Source organism: Trematomus bernacchii, unplaced genomic scaffold (assembly GCF_902827165.1).
Source record: "Trematomus bernacchii unplaced genomic scaffold, fTreBer1.1, whole genome shotgun sequence".
Lineage (NCBI taxonomy): Eukaryota > Metazoa > Chordata > Actinopteri > Perciformes > Nototheniidae > Trematomus > Trematomus bernacchii.
Window position 1 is genome coordinate 101,411 of NW_022987605.1, and position 22,515 is coordinate 123,925.

The following is a 22,515-nucleotide window of genomic DNA, read 5'->3' on the forward strand; positions in this document are numbered from 1 at the left end:
GTCACTTTACTTTATTTATTTCAATTCCAACCTTGGTCATGAAGAATATATGTTTCTCTGTTGTCCACGTCCATAAAGCATAAAACAGCACCATAAGAGCACGGTGCAGTGTTATAGATGCGTTTACAGTAGTCATTTAAACGTTATTATACATCCATTTAGTCCGCTGTATAGAAAACTGTAGTTTCCCCACAGCAGACGCAAATGTATGACGTCCGCTGGCGCATCATAAATACGTCGGATAGTGTAAGTAAGTGCAGTCGGATTCTCAAAGTACAGCAGTCTCTTTTCCTAAGTCCTTTTGAATTCTCCTATCAACTATTCCTTAACACCGTGACGTTTCACACAGAGGTCAAGGAATAGTGGATAGGAAAAGACGAGAGGAGCTGATTTTTGGACAATTCGACTACAACCCGGAAATTATATTATAGGCAGCACAGCTGCATGTCACCATTATGCCTACATCTCCAGAAAATGCTTCATCTCTAATCAAAAATATTTTTACTTTATTACAAATCTATGAACATTACCATGACACAAAATACTGTACATTTCACATGTGGGTAATTATATTTTTTTCCCAATTTATATTACAAATGTAAAAAGAATGCAAAATCCCCCTTACAAAAACTATTAACCCATTGGAAAAATATAATTGCCACTATTTTAGGACCTTTTTGAACATTTGGGTGCACATGCAGAAAGATTTACTGTCAAAATCTGAAAATAACTAATATTCATACAAATGAGAAGCATCAATTCTACAGGATTGGAGTTTGGTGTATAGGCTGAAATGTAGCCTTGTTTTTTTAACTGTGGTTCAGATGACATTTTGGCACTTGGAGCTGACATCTGACCTGAACTTTTCTTATTCGTTTTTTAACAATGCCATTATACTCACACATTCCCCTCAGCTTCAACACAACAAGTCTTGCCTGTTGTACAATCAGCATCTTCAATAAACCTAAACAGTTGACTAATATATCAAACTCCAGTCCGAAATGTTAGCCATGGGTTAATATGCAACGCAATGGGAACAGAAACATATGAATGTAAATTAGATTAATTATATGTTATATACAAATTATGTTGGAAATATGGATTTTCGTATTATAAGCATTTCTCAAAATTGTGAACTACTAAGACCCAGAGTTATGCAACAAAAAACAAGCATAAGCACCTGATGATGTGTTACTTAACAATACAAAGTAAGGCTTAAAATATAAAGTATTCTAGTTATTTAATCAAATTCAATGAAAACACAAAACTTAGTCTGCCTCTTAATACTTTCCATTGTCCTATTGTCTCTTGCAGAGTAATTGTTCATTATTATATATAAATGTTTACTCCTTAAAAAAAGGTTTGGTGGCATAGTTTTTAGGAAATGACTCAAATGGGAGGAAATGCACTTGTCGGGCCTATTATCAGCCATTTAGTGGTCTAGCGAGTGTTAATGTATGTGGGATTGAGTCAAAATGACAGTGTGTGTGTTCACGATAATGAAGTAACACACCACCCAGTTCAACAGTGTGGTTCATAGATGTGCTTCATATTGAACTCTAACAGGATTTAGATATATCAGGCTTTTGATACAAACAATAGGTGGTTTTGGTGTTTTCATGGGATGTGTATATAATAAGAGAAATATAAAATATCACCAGATTTATCTCTGAAATACAACCTTACGTTGATTAAAATGGTACATGGTGTGGAGCACAACATTGATGAAATATGAAAAAGCATGACTGTTGACCATAACAGAATATTAACACCCTCGACTCAAGTTCTACAGTGAAGAGGGAGCATTTACTTTACTTTACCACAAAAAAAGCAAAGCTACTTTTGCGGCAATGTATACAGCTAAGAACTAATGCTACTCATGACTAGCATTTCCCCTAAAAAAGACAGTTACCACCTGGGAATGTGATGCTGTCGTCCACAGGGCTTAGGTTTGATGTAAGGACCTTTTGAAATTAAATTGAGGCATACTGCAGTTCCTGCTAGTTGAAAAATATAAAGATGTGTACTATTAGATTGCCTTGCCTTAACACTTGCAACTACATTCTAATTAGGCATTTTAGTATCATTGTAAAATGCCCTTTCACATTAAGCTGCCTGTATTATATTATGTTGACAGTAGAAGATTTAAAGCTGTGCTAAGCTGCACTCATTTTTTTGTAAAAGTTCAGTTTTTGTTTGGCAAAAAAAAAAAGTCTTCCTCCATAGTAATTTCAGGTGAAAAACTATGACATCAATTAATACAAATTAAAGCCTGACAGCATTTTGAAGCCTGTTCTCTCTGGTTGACAGATTGTGTAATGTACTCTAAATCATCTTTTAAATCATCTTTGGCATTTATTTCTTGTTGCTCATTGGCTGACGAATGGGCCAATACTGATATATCATCAGATCTATCCATCTAGCTCTATGTCAACCTACATTGTGATTGCCTTCAGGCAGAAGCAAGTGCTCAGCCAAAAAGAAACATGATGACTGTTCAACCCTGCTGCTTCTTTTCCTTTCCCAATTAGTCAGTGAGAAGAAGAACATTCAGAAGATTGATTGTTTGCTCAAGTTGCATGAAAAAAATCTAGAAAATGAAGGCCATAACATTTTACAACATGTAAACGGTAGCTCTAGTTAGGAAGTCCTGCCTTACCTACTAACAAAGTTAACTTAATTTATTTTGAGGCAAATCCTGAAAAACATCTACCACCAAAAATAGTGATTATTCACCCAACAATTATGACTCAAACTTTTCCATGAAATGTTATGTTCCTATTGCCTTTTCCATGTCGATTTTTGGATTTTAAATCTAACAATCATCCTCTTGCAACAGCATTTAAACATCTCTGGAGCTATGTTATACTTGTTAGCATTGTAGTTTTCATTCATGTAGTAAAAATATGGACACAAAATACTTTAAACCCAAAGTGTTGTTTTTCAGCCCTGTCCCTTGCCAAATCTAAAAATAGAGGCTTATTTTCTTCTCGTATGAAAATATATATTTGTTTTTCTCCAGTGGGGCATCTTCTTTCTTTGTAATGTACATATCCACAATGTCACCTCTGAAAAATGCCAGTAGTTGCCTACAGAGCTTTTAGCGAATCATAAACGTATTATTTCCTGACCAAAGATGGATCACTAAGAGGCATCTCGGGATATCCAGCCACTTTCCGTTAAAAGGTGAGAATACGCTTCTTGAGAACCTTGTCCAAGTAGCTGGGCAGCCGGCTCTTGGCCGGGATACCTTGCCTTTTCTGCAGGTGATCTTTGATGATGATGGTTTTGACAGTCAGGTAACGTGCTGGATTGAGGTTCAGAGAGTTACAAAGCACCTTCTCCCTGTCTGACAGCAGCTCGAAGCCTGTCAGATTCTCGATGGCGGCAAATTCACCATCTTTGCCCTCTTCCTTAATCCCACAACCAACCCCCAACCCTCCAGCTATGCCGCCTCCCCCTCCAGCTCCTCCCCCAAGTCCAATCCCAGAGCCAAGCCCGCCCCCTCCTCCGCTTCCCCGTTTGGAGGTGACCACGCTTTTGTTTTCCTTGCGTTTCTCCCGTTTGTGGCGCGCTGCTTCATATTCAGCAGACTCTTCCAGGCGGGCGATGCCATTGCGCCGGTAGCGCTGCAGCTCACGCACCTTTGCTCTTAGCACACGCTCTTTATGCATGTTCTCAAAGAAGTCTTCAAATTCCCGATTAGCCATGAACTGACAGAGCCCCCGCAGTCTGACCCGCTGCTCCTTCTCTTCCTTTGGGATCTTTCTTTTGGGCGTACTGGAAACAGGGCCTGATCCTACTGCCGTTGTGGAACCTGATCCAATTGTGCCACTGCCAACTGCTACCCCCCCTACCCCAACAGCAGTACCTATGACTCCCAGCGCTCCTGGTTTCTCCTTCTCCTTGTCCTTCTTGTCTCTGCCCAGGAACGCAGGCACCAGGTTGTAGTCTCTTGCGATGTTCTTACGACGTTGGCGTTCTCTAAGCTTGCGCACATACATATCCACATGTGCACGTTTCATTTCAATTTCCACATCCTCGTCGTCGTAGTTCACAGACAGCCCGCTAATGAGCTTCTCTGCGTCCTGGTCATATTCAATCTCATAGTCGTCACGTAGTGGCATGTAGCCCAGCTGCTGCTGGTCTGCAAGGTTGATATCCAGCGGTGGGAGAGGAGTGGTAAGGCTAGGCGACAGCGGCCCCCCGCTGGGACAGGTGTGGTCCGTCACCCGGTTGGGAATGCTCTCAGGGATGCAGGCCTTACCTAGGTTTCCGTGGATGTACATGGTGACATAGTGTTCCATGACTTCCTGAGGAGTTCGGGATGCTCCGACGTGAGCTGCCATGTCCTCCTGGAAGACAACACAAACGTCTTTAATATTTTTAATTATTAGTTAGACAGCAAGTTGAACAACAATTCCCACACATTTCTTTAACATTTTAAGGGGTTGGTAATTTAATGAAAATGAGCAAGTAGGTTTTCAGGAAATAATTGTGTTATTTACCAGCAACATTATAAGGAAAAAACTGTATTCAGTTTACTTACTAGTATTATTTACAGTATATATAAGTAATGTAACCAAATTAGTATTTAACTCATTGAACAGCAACTCTTCAGAAGAACATGCTAATGCGAAAATTGGTCAACATGCAATAATACAATTCAACATATGTAACAGATAAAGTTTGCAGTTACAGAGGCACTATAACTTAAAGTGGACCTATCATGCTATATTTGAATAATATAGTGTAGGACCATACCTATATAAGGCATATTTATACTTTTTTTTTTTCAAAATACCAAACAGATCATGCATTTTAGCCATGCCTCATTTTGCTCAATTTGACAATTTCTAGCTCTGTTTGTGCAGGGGCTGATTCTGTGAGAACAGCACCATCTACTGGCCTGGCATATGTACTACAGCGTCTCCAGTGCTTTCGAACGGCAATGGCCGTGGCTGTCTCCTCCTGATTGGTGGAGATGGCCCAATAGCCGTAGCGCCACTGTCCTGACGTCAGGACAGTGTTCAAATCTGGATCAGTTTTTATCAGATCCGTTGCAGCCCCTTTTTTAGAGATTTGGGTATGGAGGAAAATAGAGAGGGTTGTGTTTTCTGACACTTGGTGAGTTCCCTGGAACACCGGGGACACATATTCATGTATAAAAGACGTACAAAAGTGCATTTTGCATGACAGGTCCCCTTTAAGGTATACTTTAATTTAAGCCTATTGGTATCTTTCAAATTTGTTATGGGATTTATTGTATTTCATTATGTCATAATTTAAAAGCTTGAATTGTAACCCTCAAGCAAGGTATATTTTGTTTTTAGTTAATGCTTGATAATGATATTTATGGTATATTTGTCGTGCATTTTAAGGATTCTTTGCTGCATATTTAGTTTTTCCTTTCTGTTCTGCTCTCGGAGCTTTCCAGAGCAGTAGTTCACTCAAGTTAATAAGTGTGTACAAGAATTGTGTGCCATATTACATTGTTATTTCCATTACCTTTAATGTTTTTTGCATTTTGACTAAGCAATCAAATAAGTAATGTGTTGCTCTACCTACAATTGCAATGTTTTAGTTACTAAAACAATTATTTTCAATCAATAAAAGATGTCATTCATAAAGTTAAGCATTAGTCAAATTTAAATTGATTTAAAAATTGGACTAATTTAAATAAATTAGTCAAAATTGAATGAATGAAAGGAGCAAACAATTAAAAACTACTGTAGCAACCATAGCAGATTAATTTAGGTCATAGTTTAGTTAAGTTAGATAAAGATTAAGTTTAGTAAGAGCTTCTACATTTCCTTTTCTTTACCCCTGGTGAACACGTTGATTATTTTTGACATCATTTGACATCTGTAAAGTCACAATGCTCTCATATTTTTGGTAGCGTATTACTCGTTAGCTTATTCGCTTTATTAATAAGTTCAACATTATATTTAAAAAATGTAAGTGGGAATGTAAATTCCTGAGTATTACATGCTCAGTCGTCCAACGTTTACGACAGTAGCCCAAGAAAAGAAGGTAATTAAATAACCCTAATATTACTGCTACTAGCCAATGTTCTAAGTAGGCTCATTTAAACACAGCTAGTGTAGGAGTGGGTGTAGACCTGCAGAGGGAAATAAGTCAAGTAACTTAAAAAGTGATGTACCCAGTTTCCAAACCCATACTGCTCGATAGCATCGAGGAGCGACTGCTCTTCCCTGCTGGTCCATCCTCCCTCTGCCTCGGGACCCCAGAGAGAGAACCGACCGCCGTCGACCTGCTGGTAGCCGTGCCATCTCCGATGATTACCGATTTCTGCGCCCGCCGAGAAGCACTCCGGGCACAGCTCGATATCGGGACAGTCGGTGCAGCGAAGCCGCAGGTTTGTAACATCTGCAAGGCAGTTAACGCAGTACTTTTTCCCCAGGTCGGCCATGTTGCCTGGCTCCTGCTTCTTGTTGTTGGAGGCAGAAGAGCGCGCATGCGCACTGCGATCATTGCCGCGCGACCTACTCACATCCTGCTCTGTTAATATTCATGAGCAGAGGTCAGAGCGCCTCCGATTGGCTCCCGACACCAGTTTCCAGGACAACTAAAACAAAACGAACAGTTTCTTCACTACAGACTGCACAAACCCTCGAGCTATACACACATTACATTCTTTTTGGGGGGATTTTATTATATTCTATTTCTATTGAAAATGGAGGGCAAGATAGACAATGAGGTAAAGTACGATTTCGGCGCGTCAGCAGATTCCTCGAACGTGGAGAACACTTCTTATATTAGTGTAAATGGAAATGAAAGAGAAGACGTCCCAGCTACAATGGCTGCCTCTGATCATGATGAAGAAAACTGTAAAGAGCCCCCTACTGAAGAAGAAGCTACCCCTGAGCCATACGAGAAAAAAGGTAAAGAGCTCAATGTAGTCAATGAACAGGCAAAGTCTCAAAAGGAGAGTGTAGTTTTTGAAATAAACAGCCATGATGAAGATGGAGCTCCCAGGTTGCCTCTTGAGGCCCTGGAGAGACAGAACACCACACTAGAAGAAAAGAAGGCTGGGGGAGAGCAATCCTGTTCTGAAGACCTTAGCTCTGAAGAGTGCATGTGTGAGGACAGAGATACAGCCAGCCAGCGCTGCAGCCTGTTGCAGGGGAAGTTGGCTGAGTTCTTCCACAAGAAGGCCAGAGATGACTCCCAGGTGGACGTGGTGATACAAGTTTCAAAGGAGCTGCAGGAGTATGAGAAGTACATAACCATCCTGACTGACCTGAAACAGCAGCTTACCACTAATACAGAGACATCTCAGAAGCAAGCAGAGGAGCTGAGGTTCATTTCCCAAGAGAAGCTGGACAAGGTTTGTCGCACTGTCAGGGGATCTGCATGTTGTGCTAAAAATGTGCCTTTAATAGTTGTATCATTTCCAAGTTTAAAATGTTGGAAATGTTTTGTTAAAATAGATTAAAAAAAAACTATAAAACAAAGAAATGTTACATATTCTGTGACCAACGCAATGCAGCAAATGGTAGCATAACACTTCAGAGTTTGAAAGCTAAAGTGAATAAGTGAGTTTTGAGAGATTATTTGACTGGGGAGGGAAGTTCCAGAGGGAGCGGGGGGCTGCAGCGAAGGCCCTGTCACCCCAGGTCCAGAGGGAGGGGGGGCTGCGGCGAAGGCCCTGTCCCCCCAGGTCCGGAGCTTTGTCCTGATGGGCTGTAGTAGGTTAGCTTCAGCAGACCTGAGGCGACGGGTAGGGGTGTGTGGAGGGGTGTGTGGTTGGATGAGGTCACTGAGGTAGGGAGGGGCAAGGTTGTTGATGGCGTTGTAGGTGAGAAGTAATATTTTGAAGTCAATTTGGTGTTTGATTGGGAGCCAGTGGAGTTCGTGGAGGATGGGGGTGATGTCATCGGAGGGTTGGGTTGAGGTGAGCATACGGGCAGCAGAGTCCTGGATATATTGCAGTTTATTGACAATGTATGCAGGAGAACCGTAGAGGATGCTGTTGCAGTAATCCAGTCGGGATGTAATCAAGGCAGAGTTTCAGCAGCGGTGGGGGCGATGTTCTTTAAGTGGAAAAAGGCGTTTTTGTGATCTAGTTGACGTGAGGGAGGAAAGTGAGAGCGGGGTCGAGGATGATACCAAGGTTACGGACGTGAGTTGAGGGGTTGACGATGGAGCCGTTGATGTTTAGAGGGAAGTCCTGGGTGGAGCGGGTTGGTGAGTTTGGACCAATAATGATTATTTCAGATTTGTCACAGTTTAGTTTCAGAAAGTTGTTTTGCATCCATGTTTTGATGTCAGTGAAGGCAGTTGGTAAGTTGGGAGTGGGTGGTTGCAGAAATAGTTTTGTAAGTGATCTCACAAAAGTCAGAGTCAGTTGACTGAAGTTTAAAGTTGCACATTTTTAACTCGGGTGGGAAGTTGGAAAGACTCTGACTTACCTGACCTCTGTAGCTCCAGACCTCTTAATTCTGCTTTAGGCCATTTAAGCCCCAGGCTGTATTTGGCACTACTGGACTTTTAAAAGTGCCATAAAAGTCTGAAAACTTGACTGTGTTCAAGTACACAGTTTTATCATCAACACAGTTTTTATATGAATGATCATTATCGCTATACATCTTTTCAACATACTGGGACTTTTTTCATTATATTCTTGACATACTAGACTGACTTTGAATACTAAACTATGACTTTTGGATATACAATATATAATGTGTCACAGTCTGAGTTTTTGTGTTTAGTTTCCTGTTTTATTTTGACATATATTTTCTCCTTCCTGTGTTTTCCCTCCTGTGCCTGATTGTTTATTTGGCCCAATTCCAAACCGCCCCTACACCCTACCCCTACACACTACCCCTCCGTTTGCGCGTTCGAGTGGAGGGTCCGCCACATTAAGTCCTGTTCCAAACCAACGAGTGTGGAGGGGGAGTGGGTTATCATATCAAGTCCTCCAACAGAGAGGCCCAATTCCAAACCACACCCTACCCACTCCGTGATGGAGTGAACTCCGTGTCGGAGTGACACTCGCAGCTAAATGAGGCTCCCTCCTTTCAGATGGAGGGTGTAAATACAGCTTTGGAACAAACTCCCCTCTCTCCTGCAGAAACACGAAATGCCGTAACTATAGGTAACAACGGTTTCAAATCAGCATCTCTTGGACAAAACATTTGAATGAATAACTCAAATAAAACTCCAAACATCTTTAATTGTGTTACTTTTTTGCAAAGCTCTTTTAGTTTTAAACCTGATGTTTATAAGCCTCTTAGTTTTTGCAACAGTCTGTAAATATACACAACTTTATAATAAAATGCACACATTTACCTTTTTCTAGACCAGCGGGGGGGCGCCAGAGAGCTTCAGGGGAGACGCAGCGTGAGAAAAAAATTACGAGAAACAGTGAAATCTTTCTAGTTAACTTCCGCTAACTTTATGCGAGCGGTTGTGGCCATAGATATATATAAACACTAGATGACTCACCCGCGCTGCTGGCCAATGGAGACCGACGTTGCCACATGGCCGCCATCTTGCTACAGGCAGTGCTCTCATTCATAACATTATGGTTTACTATTTAAATAACCATAGCTTGCTCAATTTTCAAACAATTTTCAAACGGTTTGGTTTTTTTATAAACATCAAAGATGTAGTTATAGATACTGCATACTTATAATCATGGACTTTCATATGAAAATAACATTAAGCAGATAAAGCAATAGCTATACACACACACAAGGTATTTATATTAAATATTTGCCGGTGTATATATTTCCATTTATTTTATTATATTGTTAATATTTAAAATCAATTATAAAATTAAAATATATTTATATTTTATATATAAAATCGGTCTCATGTTACCACTCTGTAAGCCAAGAGTTGTTAATTTAGCAATGCCTTAGCTTGAAGAACAGGGACACAACTAATGACAATAGCATATGGTGGTATATTATTTAGATATTCACACCTTTATCAGAAGAACCAAACCAACATAAAATGAGCCCACAGACAGGCCAGTTCTGTCTCATTTATCACAATTATTTTTTACATGAGATCTTCATATCGTCCTAGTTTTGTATTTAGTTTCTAGATTTGTAAACAAATCCAGAACCTTTGAAATACGTTACCACATCACAGCACGGTGCGCTGAGTTCTTGTATGTCATTTTGTGTCCTTCTGTAAGTCCATTTAATGTTGTTTGTCTTGTCTTACCCCGGCTGATATCTCACTAAATCCAGTTTTAATTGTTCCCTATATTGCCCCTATGCCCTTGTAAGGTGTCCTTGGGTGTTATGAAAGGCGGCCCCCCAAAATAAATGTATTATTAAGAACAACAACTTGGTGTGGTTTCTATTCTCCTAAAAAAATGTTACGTTCTCCAACAGAAAACACAACTCAGCGTACTTTTAAGAAATTGATCTTAATAGGCTTGTCCCCTTATAAAAGGCAGAAATATGTTTTGAGGCTCTGGACAAAAATGGCTATTTTGATTGTAAAGGTTGCCAACCCCTGGGTGTAGTTTCAATGTTTGCACATGTTTATTCAAGTGTATGAGTGACATAGAGCAAGTGAGATGGGCCAGTGGTTCTCAAACTTTGTACACAGAGTACCACCTCAAATGATATTGGGCTCTCCTAGTAACACCATCATAGACCTTCCTGGTTACCACCGAGATAAAGGATTTAATATGACAAGCCATATGATGCTCTCATTTGTTAGTGACATTCCACATGCAAATAAGATAAGATAAGATAAGATGGTACTTTATTGATCCCAATTTGGGAAAACATTTTTAGTTACAGCAGCATAAGGGACAAGGCATTTTACAATAAATTAGAAATAAGCAAGAAAAATAAAGAAAATAAAGAAAGAGGAAAATAATATACATGTTGAGTTTGGCAGGATATTATATATATCTAATATACATATACATAAATATAAGGCATATGGAATATTAATGCACTTCAGATATTCATTGCTATCGGGATGTTAAGAGCATTCCATGGAATATAACAAGTGTATCTCGAGCCGGTTTCTCAAACTTACCTACCCCACCTTTAAATATTAAATATTGAACAGATTATATATGTGTAAAATGTACAACGTGGTTATATTCAAGATAAACTATGGAGAGTGAGAGAGAGTTATCTTCCAGCCAGAGGTGATTTGTTGTACAGAGTTATGGCAGTGTGGGAATGTTTTCCTGCCCACTGCGGAGCTGCAGCAGTCTGTTGGAGAAGGAGCTCCGTTGACTGTCCAGCTGCAGGTGGAGAGGATGGGTGGGGTTATCCATGATGGACAACAGCCTGTTCAGTGTCCTCCTCTCCACTACAGCTTCAAAGGGGTCCAGCTTGATGTCGATGACTGACCCGGCTTTCCTGATCAGTTTATTGATCCTGCTGGTGTCACCGGCTCTGATGCTGCCCCCCCCAGCAGACCGCAGCAAAGAAGAGTGCACTAGCCACAACAGACCGGTAGAAGATCTCCAACATCTTGCTGCACACGTGGAAGGATCTCAGCTTCCTCAGAAAATAGAGTCTGCTCATCCCCTTCTTGTACACAGCGTCAGTGTTGATCCTCCAGTTCAGCCCATTGTCTAAGTGCACTCCCAGGTATTTGTAGTCCTCCACAACAGCCACATCCTCTCCCAGAATGCACAGGGGTAGAGGAGACGTCCTCACCCTCCTGAAATCAATGACCATTTATCTGGTCTTGGCCACATTCAGAATACTCACAACATTAGGCTGAGGTTCATCTTCCGCTCTTCTAGAAGTGGTTTGTGCTTTCTTGTTGCTTCCGGCTAAAATAAACATCATTAAAGACATTTTGAGTGTTTAAAATGTGCTGTAATACACAACACATTATTTATTCCTAAACGTGCAGAAAGAAAAACTAAAGTGTGACATTTAATCACATATTTATATACCACTCTTATACACCTTGAATTCTTGTTGGCCAATGATACACATACCCTTTGAAGATGGAGCTGGGAAGTTGAATACTGTTGGCACAACACCCATCTTTAAGCCGGACAGTCTGCCCCGTCCTGTCAAAGTCCTCACAACTGAAATGATCACTGCCAGAGCAGTGTCGCCTGCCTTCTTAGGGCATCTTCCCACTGCCTCCTCCTCTCTCTCCGGTTTGGGAAACCTTAACAACATGAGAAAAGGTAGCCAGTATATCAATTATTGTCAACATTTTCCTCCCTTCTTTCCTTTAACATTAAGGGTAAGGACAAAAATACACACCGAAATTATCATATTTTGGGGTAATTGTATGTATGTATGTATAACTTTAAGAATAAGACAACAACCCTAAGAGTTATAAAAAAGATGTCCAAAAGAAACATTAAATAATTGTGGTAAAGAAATGGTAGCAACATATTCTAAAGAGGCTGGGTCAACAACAATCTTGCAATACTATTATCTCACATAGCCCCACTGATCCTGTGTAGCAGGACTTGTAATGTACATACATCCACTACGTAATTAATGATTATCCTAATTATAGTCATAATATTGTCATATCTTACACGTGAAAGGTGATTCCACGGATTCTTGTTTCCAGACTGCGGCGATTAGAGCATCCGTAGGCTGCACAAAAGTCCGGCATAGTCAGGTACTTCTGTAAACACAAAGCCAGCAATGTCCTGGATCATAATGTATCTAAATGTAAGATGTTTTTAACAAGCCAAACCACTTGGAAGAAATCATGTGTAACTTAAGTTATGTTGAAAAGAAAGAGCAGTTCTGCCTCTCCCACTGGTGTAAAGTTGCTGGGTCAACTTTGTAATACTAGGTCTCACTCACAGCCTCTTGTTATTAGCCAGCTAATAAATACAACCACACATACACAAAGAAAAGCTGCAATTTCAACATGTCCAAGCATCCTGTATCATAGCCTTGCTAATAATGTTTATAATAAACCAAACCGTTTGTAAATCAATCAAGATTTCAGCGAGTTAAGAGTATTTTTGTGCAGATCACTCACCTTACAACAGCTACCATACCAGAGTAGCTGTTGACTGTAGCAAGATGGCGGCCGGTGAGCTACGCTGGAAAATCTCCCATGAGCCATCTAGTGTTTATATATATCTATGGTTGTGGCTCAACGGACATTTATGAGAGAAAATCCCTAATGTCCGAGTGCAAGTGAATGCAGCACAAGACGCGAGCCTTGTAACCCCTCCCCCGGCCCTGGCGCGAGCGTGGAAATGTGATTGGCGGAGACGGCGCAAAACGAGAAGCATTCGGACCCAAGTACACGGAAGGAATGAGGTATTTGCTGTCTACAATGACAGAGAAGAGACTGTCAAGTTTGGCTGTACTCAGCATTGAATCTAAAGCTTTAGATCTTAATAAGTTTGTGAGGCGTTTTGCTGAACAACATGGTAATCGCCACATTCAGCTGTTATAGACATGCCAACTTGATGCTCTGCTCACGGATGACTCGATGAGCATAACAAACTGTTAAGATAATGACCTTGTATGTGTGTATAACATTGTTTTTCTTTGTGGGGGTCTGCCCCCAAAAAACAGTTTCAAGTCCTGAGAAAGTCAAATAAGACGGTGTGTAAAGCTACACTGCCCAGCCAAACAAAAGTAACCACTTGATTTAACTTGGCCAGTAGGTAAGGGCTTTCCACTGGATAATAACTTACTGCAGCGATGTATATGTTTTAGCTGAATACACGTTTTTTAACCCTAACTGATGCAGTTAGTCACTTCTTTAATCTTTGTTCTTTCTGATGTAAAGGCAAGGCAAGTTTATTTATATAGCACTTTTCAGCACGCGACAATTCAAAGGTCTTTACAAAATAAATTAAAAGACATTTTAAGAATAAATACAGTAAAAACACATTATATAATGGCATTTTACAACAGGCATTAAAAAGCAAAGATAATAAAATAAACACAACCTGTATACAATACATGTTTAAATGGCATACTGCAGTGCGAATATGAACAGCTCTTGAAGTGTTTAATGCGGCCGGCGGCTTGACTAGCAAAGTGAACGTGGTAGGTGTAGAAACCTGAGCCATAAGGTTAGGCCATGTCTAGCGCTATGTAGAGGTGTTCGTCTAACTCGGTTTCTGCGTGTGGGATAAACTGAGCAGATGACGTCGCGGGTAGAGGGAAAATGTTAGAGCAAATTCTGCAGGGGTTAAGTCCTTAGACCTCAGAGGTGATGGGTTACGAAGCTGGACTAAACCGAGGCTGGTCTGAATCGCGGTCTGCCTGTCTGTCTCTGAGAGAATAGAGACAGGCAGTTGCCGGATGTTTGGCCGTATATAAATAGAGTTGGCCGTGATTAGAGGTGGGGTTGAGGCGTAGCCATGCTCCTGAACCTAGGTTAACAAATTAACTTCATTTCACCCCGAAAAGGTCCAACTAGCTCATCTTTAATAATACCAGCCCATACCAGAACCCAGCCTCCACCTTTTTGGCATCTGAGTTGAAGTGGAGCTCTGGGCCCGGTACTGATCCAGCCACGGGCCCATCCATCTGGTCCGTCAAGAGTCACCCTCATCTCATCAGTCCAGAAAACCTTTGAAAAATCTGTCTTAAGATATTTCTTGGCCCAGTCTTGATGTTTTAACTCATGTATCTTGTTCAGTGGTGGTTTCAGCCTTCCTCACCTTGGCCATGTCTCTGAACACCTGAGACTTCTGGGCCCTCCAGGTAGCTCACAGTTCTGGAATATGACAGCACTGGAGGATAAGGGCTTCCTGGTGGCTTCACGTTTGACTCTTTTCAGATCTTTGGCAGTTCATTGAGTCTTTTGTATCAACACGTTTCTTGCGACCCTGTTGACTATTTGCAACACAACTTTGATGGTTCTGTAATCACAATATCTTAGCAATTTCAAGAGTGCTGCATCCCTCTGAAAGGTTTTTAAAATGTTTGACTTTTCAAATGTCAGTTAAATCTCTTTTTTGGCCCATTTTGCCTGAGGAAAAGAAGCTGCCTAATAATTATGCACACCTTCATGTAGGGTGTGGACATCCTTAGGCCACACCCTCCGTCATTACACAAATACACATCACCTGATGTGTTTGAATCCAATAGGCATTCAAGTTTTATACAGCTTGGAGTTGGAAAAATATGCATAGAAAATTATGATATGGTCAAGATACTCGTCTAATAATTGTGCACACAGTGTAGTCTGTTCTGACGCAAGACATACGCCAGTTTTCCCCGGATAAATGTTTTTGATCTATGAACACTTACAAACATCGGGTATCGGGTCAACTCCATGGGTATAGTTGCATTTCACAAACTCTAAGGAGAATAGATGAAACACTCAAAAAGATGCTTGTTAGATCAAAAACTTTGATCTAAAAGTGTATTGCTGTTGGAGCGGACCGGAGAGATTCTCTGGGACTTTTTCTTTCTGAGGAAAATAATATTTGCAGTTGTACAAATTCCATATAGCAAGTACTTTTATAGAAATGTCTCATATGTATTTTCACGAAAGCCCAAATAACCATCTTGTAACCCAACTATATATAAGCACCCAAATTGGGGGACCTCTACAGGTTTGGAATCAGTGTTGATTGTGTGTTTAGTGTTCTGAACAGTTGGCCATATCTTTGTTGTCAGGTGGAAAATGAATGGCAATCATTGGTGGCCCTAAAGCAGGAGGTAGCTGTGACAGTACTGAGCCTACACCTTGGTAAACAAGCTGCTCAGACCAAGGTGGAGACAGCCTTGGAAACAGAGAAGCTTCTACAGCACGAGCTGATCAGACTACGCCTCAAAAACATCAAGCTGAGGGCCAACATTCACAGGCTGGAGGGGGAACTTTGTTGCAAGGGAAAAAGATGCCGGGGACCCCCTACTTCTCCACTTTGATCTGCTGCAGGCTGAGAGGCTAGAGCTGAAAAAAACACACTGAAAAGCAAAATGAGGAATCTTTAAAGACGCAACTAAAGATCAGCAGCAGCTTGGAGGTTAGTATAACAATCCGAGTACAGATTGCGTCATTTCTGTATTTGTTTCACAACATATGATTTCCAGAAATAGGTAACCCTAACCCTAACATTGTTTTTTATTCTGCTCTATCAGCTACTGTCAAATATAAAGGAGAAATTGTTCTGGAGTCAAATGGAGGCCCAGGCCAAGCGAGAGCAGCTTGCAATGTTGGAAGCAACGGTGGCCAGGGGAACGGACTTCCTCACAAGGACTAGGCACGCTCGCAACAGCCTTCGGAGAGACAACCTGCAGCTGAGAGAGCATCGTGGACTGCTGGGAAACAGGGTCCTGCTGCTGGACTTTGAGGACACTGTGGACGCCTCTGACTACATGGAGGATCAACTAAGGGATCTGAAGTGCCGGCAAGCTGAGATTGTCTTCAGTTGTGGCAGATGGAAGAAGAAGTTGAGACAACCTAATTAATGAATGAATAACTAATGATCACACAACACAATATCAGCCCAAAAAAAGCCAGATTTACACAGCTGAGCAGGAGCACTCTGACCAGGTGGACATTGATTTTCTGCTATATGCAACATTGGAAGGCTTAAGAACAAATAAGATATGAAAAAAGATAACTCAAAAGTCCACAAGAAAACAGTTATTTGAAAACAATTGTTATTTTTGTATATAATAACTATATTGGACAATACAATGGTTAACAGAGAGTTAAGCCCAAAACATCAGATGTACGGGTTTTTTTTTTATTACAAAAGAATTGCATACATTATTTCTTCGCCCTCTTCAGCACAACATTCTCTATGGTGCACCTGTAGAAGGTCAGGATGCTGAACCTCTGAATCCTGCGGAGGAAGAAGAGCCGCTGTCGAGCTGTTTTAGTGTAGACTGATTTTGGTTGCAATACAAGGTATTGAACATTTTTCTGAATAAATATATAAATAATATTTTTCAAAGTTATATTTCTCCAAACCTATTGATTTAGTATAAGAAGCAGGAGAATGTTGATGTATGGAATAAGTTTGGTTGCATTGTTTTTTCTCCGAGGGCTACATACAGAAACATATACGAAGGGAGGGGCCACTCACTCTAGTGAGTGAGGTATATTGCCTTATCAGTTCATTTATAAGTTAGCAAAATCATTCAGAAGTAGGTAAATTATGCTTGATACTTGAAGATGCTTTAAGAAAAAAACAGGTTACATCACAGCTCTCCATAGGGATTCATTTATTTTGTTGGCAGCTCATTCCTCATTTATGGGCCATATTTCCTTGTACTTTTTGAATTAGCCGATTCAAAATGGCCCCCAATGGAATTAGTTGGTAAAATACATGACACTTTTCTCTGTGCGCGGCAAAACAAGCTCGCCAAAATGGCTTCACCAGTCTGGCAGTATTTTAAGGTGTCCGAAAATGACAATAAAAGGAGTAGTAAGGTAGTAATAAGATAATCCAAAAACAGGTGGACATAATGGGAACAGGGGACTTTTTGGAATAAAAACATGCAACGTGTGTGAAGCAGAAATCCTGCAGCTCCACCCGCTGTGACGGACCGGTGAGCGGAGCGAAACACACACTAAGAGTTAGACCTAACACACTTAGCTATTTGATCTACCTCTGGAACAAGTTAAACTAGTTATACATATATGTATTCTTGACTGTCGGGTCACTCATTACTGGATCAGTGAGCTGCATGAGATGATACTGACAGGCTGTCAGGAGAGAGAGAGAGAGGGGGAGAGAGGAAAAGAGCGCTTCCGCTCATTTCTCCCGTATTATAATCCAAAGTTAATGTAAACTTGAATAATGTACTTCATTTGAATGTAATAATTATGTTGGTTGTTGTTTGTGGAAGCGCCAGTGAATGAGCCCCATTAACTGAGTTTTAAACATCACTTTAAATGGAAGATCCCCATAGGCCCCGCCCACTCGATCGGATCGATCGGTATCGGCCGATACTGATTCCGGCGATCAGCCCCAAAATTGGCGATCGGAGCATCCCTAGTCCCTGCTGTTAGGCTACTTAGCTAGCATTGTTATGGATCTAAAGTTAGCGAAAGCTAACTTTCATAGCACAGCTTTGCTTTACTTCTCACTTAACACAAGAAAGAAACAGAACGTATAGTGCAGCACAAACAACACAAATGATCCGGAGCGGCGCCAGTTTGGAGTTGCTAAAGCAACACCAACATTTGGCCTAGCAACTGCTAAACAACTCCAAGAAATGTATGTCTTTTTTTTTTTATATATGTGAAATTCATAATTTGAAAAATGATTGATTTGAAAATAATATGCTTGTACTTGTACAGTACAGTACAAGTACTTATGGGTGTTTCATTCAAGCTCGGCTCTGTGTGTGTGGCACGAGCGCATTTTGTTTGAGTGAGCGCCAGGCCCTCCCATTTGACATTCCTGCCCTCCCCCAATAAACACGTTTTTTATTATTTATAAAAAAAAAAAAATTAAAATTAAACTGTGAACTTTAATGCTACGATGTATGTGATGTCAGTCAGAGTAATACATGAAAAACAGGTATGAAATACTATATGACAGTAAAACAAGAATACAGTTTAAAAGGGGAGTGATTTGTAAAATATCCATAAAGAAAAAGTAAATCTGTTTACAGGTCTGTTTCATATGGGTGTTGAGAGATGTATCCATAGATCTCTTCATGTTGCTCTCAAGGTGCACCAGATTGATGCATTTAACTTCAATATTTAAAAACCCCCCTAGAGCAGTGCTTCTCAAACTTCTTTCAGTAATGTACCCCCTTTTGAAACATCTTCTCAGCCAAGTACCCCCTGACCGACCCCGAACCTTTTTCTTAGAAAAAGCCAATACAAATAATTACAATATAGTGATGTTCCATCAGTGTGTGATTTATGAACTCCTTCATGCATGAATTACAACAAACTAAGGATATTTTCATCTTCATGCATGAAAAAAAAGAATATAACGATATTTAAAAAAAACTGATTTTTAAGTAATATATGTTTAACAAACCAATGAACAAAATGATATATTATGCAAAAACTATAAAATACAATTGCTAGACCCTCACTGTTGGTCTAGCAATCGGATTACAATTTGAGTTATTAGTAATACGAGCAGTTCTAAGTGCCCTCCAAATATAAGATGAAGTCAAAGAATGATTTAGAAATGAAAACTGGTATCATTTGGAAAAGGTACAGGAATTCAGGGAGAATAGTCATCATTATATAATTAATATGGCCTACCAAGGACGCAGAAAGGGGGGACCACTACGTCTGATTTAACAGAGTGAAAGTAAAGTAACTTATATTATCTAGTAACTGTAATGTCAAAGTAAGTAAACCTATCTTGCACCACCATAAAAGGAAGGGTGATATATTCAAACGCAAGTGCCACGCTATTAACAGCAAAGAGTTCACTCTTGTGCAAATTCAGTTTATACTAGGGATCGACCGATATGGCTTTTTCAAGGCCGATACCGATTATTAGTAATCAAGGAGACCGATAACCGATATTTGGAACCGATATACATTTGCAGTAAAATCAGAAAATCTTGATGTCAAAATGTAGAATAACAGAACTTCTATGAAATGCCTTTTTATGTTTAATGAACTTTTCAACATCTTAAAACTGGTTTCCTCTCTGTGACCCTGAGTAAAGTAAATGAAGTACAAATAAAATAAAAACTACTAAAACTTGTTCTGAACTTCTGATATTTGAGTCTCACTCATTTAGTAGTCCCAATTCAGCAGCACCAGATTGTGGTGCAGAAAGCAGAGTTGCTGCGAGGCTCCACTAGCAGCCGTCCCAGTCGTCCCAGCGCGTCACAGTTTCTCCGCTGCGGTCGACCTCAGTCTGAAGCAGGATTGGTTACAGGAGTGTGTGATCATTTCTGGCAGAGGGCTATACTAACGCCTGGCTAACTGCGCTGATTCGAATGCAGGAGCTTTACTGTTTAGCCCTTATCTTTATACATCCATGGTTTATCCACAGTTGTAAGGATTATTTATGGGTTATAAAGAAGCCATTATTAGCGAGTTGCTGTGGGTGTACACTGTACACAGAATGAACAGATGTGACTTGCCACAAATCTCTTGCTTCTGCCTGGCTCCAACAATTGGCGAATCCTGCTTCAGAATGAGGTTAGGACCGCCCACCTCATTAGCATACGGACACATAAATAAATAAATGTATGTCGCGTAAATGTAGAAATATATGAAAGATATATAATAACGTGTGTTCTGTTTTATTTTCGACTTTTATTTATTTATTTATACATTGGTGTATTTATTTCCATATTTATTTATGCATTTATTTATTATTTTATTTATTTATTTGTGTATTTATTTCAACATTTATTTATTTATGTATTTATTTCGTCATTTATTTATTCCTCTATTTGTTTATTCCTGTATTTATTTATTTATTTACGTATTTATTTATTTATTCCTGTATTTCTTCATACATTTATTTACACATTTATTTATTTATACTTAAGTCATGTTCCGTCCTCCATACCTCAATGCAGTGCGTAATGCCTCAATGAGCTCAATGTGGGCGGGAGCTCAACGTGGGCGGAGCTTCACAGATGACGCATTGCATCCTGTTTCCCGGTAGCAGTTCTCTTCCCTCCCTTCAATCTAACCCTTCCCTTCCCCCCATCCTAACCCTAACCACTCCCTACCTTTTTACCTAATCCTAATCTTCCTTCCTCCCTCCCAAACCTAAACCCCAAAACCTCTCCTACTGTAAGAAATTAAAATCAATGTTGATATGACGTAATTTAAATGAAATACAGGGTTTTAATCTAAAGCAGTTTTATTCTGAAAAAAACAGAAGTTCACACTAACTATTAATTTAACACTTTTATTCTGAAAGGTCTTAATTTCCGGTTAGCATTAGCATGTGGCTAACGTTGTGAAAACCGTGAATTGAAGGTGAAATGACATGTGATGTTGTACACTAAACACACTGGGATTAATACTCATTTATTGACGCTGAAATAACGTTTATCATGGAATGTTTAAATAACCACAGACATCAGAATTATATATATATTAATATAAGATATAATATGTTACTTTTGTGACTGGGTAAGTACCATGGATGGCGAAGTCCCTCCCCTTCCGGTGGACCTCCATGGGACCTTATTTCGGAAAAATTATGTATTGAAGTCAATGGAGAGAGAAAGATTATCTTTCGATCCCGTTTGAATTGTGCCACAAATTACACATATGATGTTTGTCAATTTAAAAGATAATTTTGCAAGTCAAAAAAAAAAAAATGTGTCGTAAAACTGTGAAGTAACACATTTGTTTGTGTGAAACGCTCAATGAACTACATCTCTGGTCAACAACACACGTCACCAAGATGGCCGTCACACTAACTTTTGTCAACAAAACGATTGACTACCCTCACTATCACCACAATGAAACACGTCCTGAAGAAAGTCATGCAAAGCTGCCTGCCTGCCTTCCTTTGATTCTCTCTGAACTGCCTGGTCGTTTTAATGTTTAATGTCAACCATTTGTGCAGATAGCATGAAGTAGAGAAGATCGCTAGCGTTAGCGTTAGCATTTCTCCCCCAGCCTTACATTGTGTATTATAGAATGATCACACCGGTGTGACAGTACTCTTCAAAGGGTTCACGAAATATGACTACTACTCTTACTGTTTAACATTTTGGGTTACTTAATGTTACTTCATGTTAAGGCTAATACAAATGACAAGGCTGTAATGCTAACTAACGTGCTAGCTACTAGCTAGCTTGATCCAGACACTCCTAGTCCTTTCATCAGACGGGAAGCGAAAGAACGAGCAAGACCCATTGCTGGTATGAACAACCTGGTACTAAGCACACAGGCATCTTGTTAAAGTTATCTTATCTTAGCCAGCGCCATATAGATAGATTCTATCTATATGGCGCTGATCTTAGCTATCTCTTACACCGTTGGTGTGAATGGGGTGGAGGAAAACAATTGTGACATCACTTACGCGACTCTGGGATTTGTAGTCTTTCTAGTTGCGTATTTTTCATAGTCTTATATTTCAACAGTTTTACGACAAACTGTGACTTTTTTGACATGGAAATGATTTTTTAAGATTGACAAACATCATATGTGTAATTCATGGCACAATTCAAACGGGATCGAAAGATAAGTTTTCTCTCTCCATTGACTTCAATACATTATTTTTCCGAAATAAGGTCCCATGGGGCGGAAGTAGATGGGCGTGACTTCGCCACTCTATAATAAGAACTGGATACAGCGTGGGAGGCGGGGCCTCATTCATTCCTATGAGAGTTGCTCATTCGCGCATGATGATAAAATGGCCCAACTTTTGAGAGAGCGAAACGTCACAGATTACCCGGCATGCCTGAGAAGTACCCGTATGTGCGCTCATAGCGCATGCACAACTTTAACCATGCCCCCCAAAATGCTCGTTCACATCAAGCACGTCAATTTGCGTACACGTAACAGCACCGCACGTTCATGACAGCATGGTAATGGTTTGTTATTATAATAGATTTGATATTAACGAGGCGGCAGTTAGCAGCTAGCGGTTAGCTAGTAATTATGCTAATTTACACATCAATCGTTATGTAC

At 40.1% G+C, this 22,515-nt stretch overlaps 2 protein-coding genes across 2 annotated transcripts; one reads left to right on the forward strand and one right to left on the reverse strand.

Annotated features, from left to right (window-relative positions):
- Nucleotides 1–484: 484 nt before the first annotated feature.
- tada2b (transcriptional adaptor 2B) lies at nt 485–6,484 on the reverse strand. The gene is made up of 2 exons (XM_034130913.1): nt 6,164–6,484; nt 485–4,355 (listed from the first exon to the last, which is right to left on the reverse strand). The coding sequence occupies exons 1-2, from the start codon at nt 6,431–6,433 to the stop codon at nt 3,180–3,182; spliced, it is 1,446 nt and encodes a 481-aa protein (XP_033986804.1). The 5' UTR covers nt 6,434–6,484; the 3' UTR covers nt 485–3,179.
- Nucleotides 6,485–6,634: 150 nt separating this feature from the next.
- Nucleotides 6,635–16,845, forward strand: ccdc96 (coiled-coil domain containing 96). The gene is given in 5 exon segments (XM_034130914.1): nt 6,635–7,351; nt 15,591–15,794; nt 15,796–15,870; nt 15,872–15,940; nt 16,056–16,845. Coding segments are annotated over 5 exon segments (1,332 nt in total). The 5' UTR covers nt 6,635–6,697; the 3' UTR covers nt 16,386–16,845.
- The last annotated feature ends 5,670 nt before the right edge of the window (nt 16,846–22,515 follow it).

Excerpts from the sequence above, each read along its gene's own strand:
- tada2b (XM_034130913.1), bottom strand. The coding sequence starts at position 6,433 with ATGGCCGACCTGGGGAAAAAGTACTGCGTTAACTGCCTTGCAGATGTT. Across the intron at positions 4,356-6,163 it reads AGTATGGGTTTGGAAACTGG|GAGGACATGGCAGCTCACGT; the intron begins GTACATCACTTT and ends GTTGTCTTCCAG.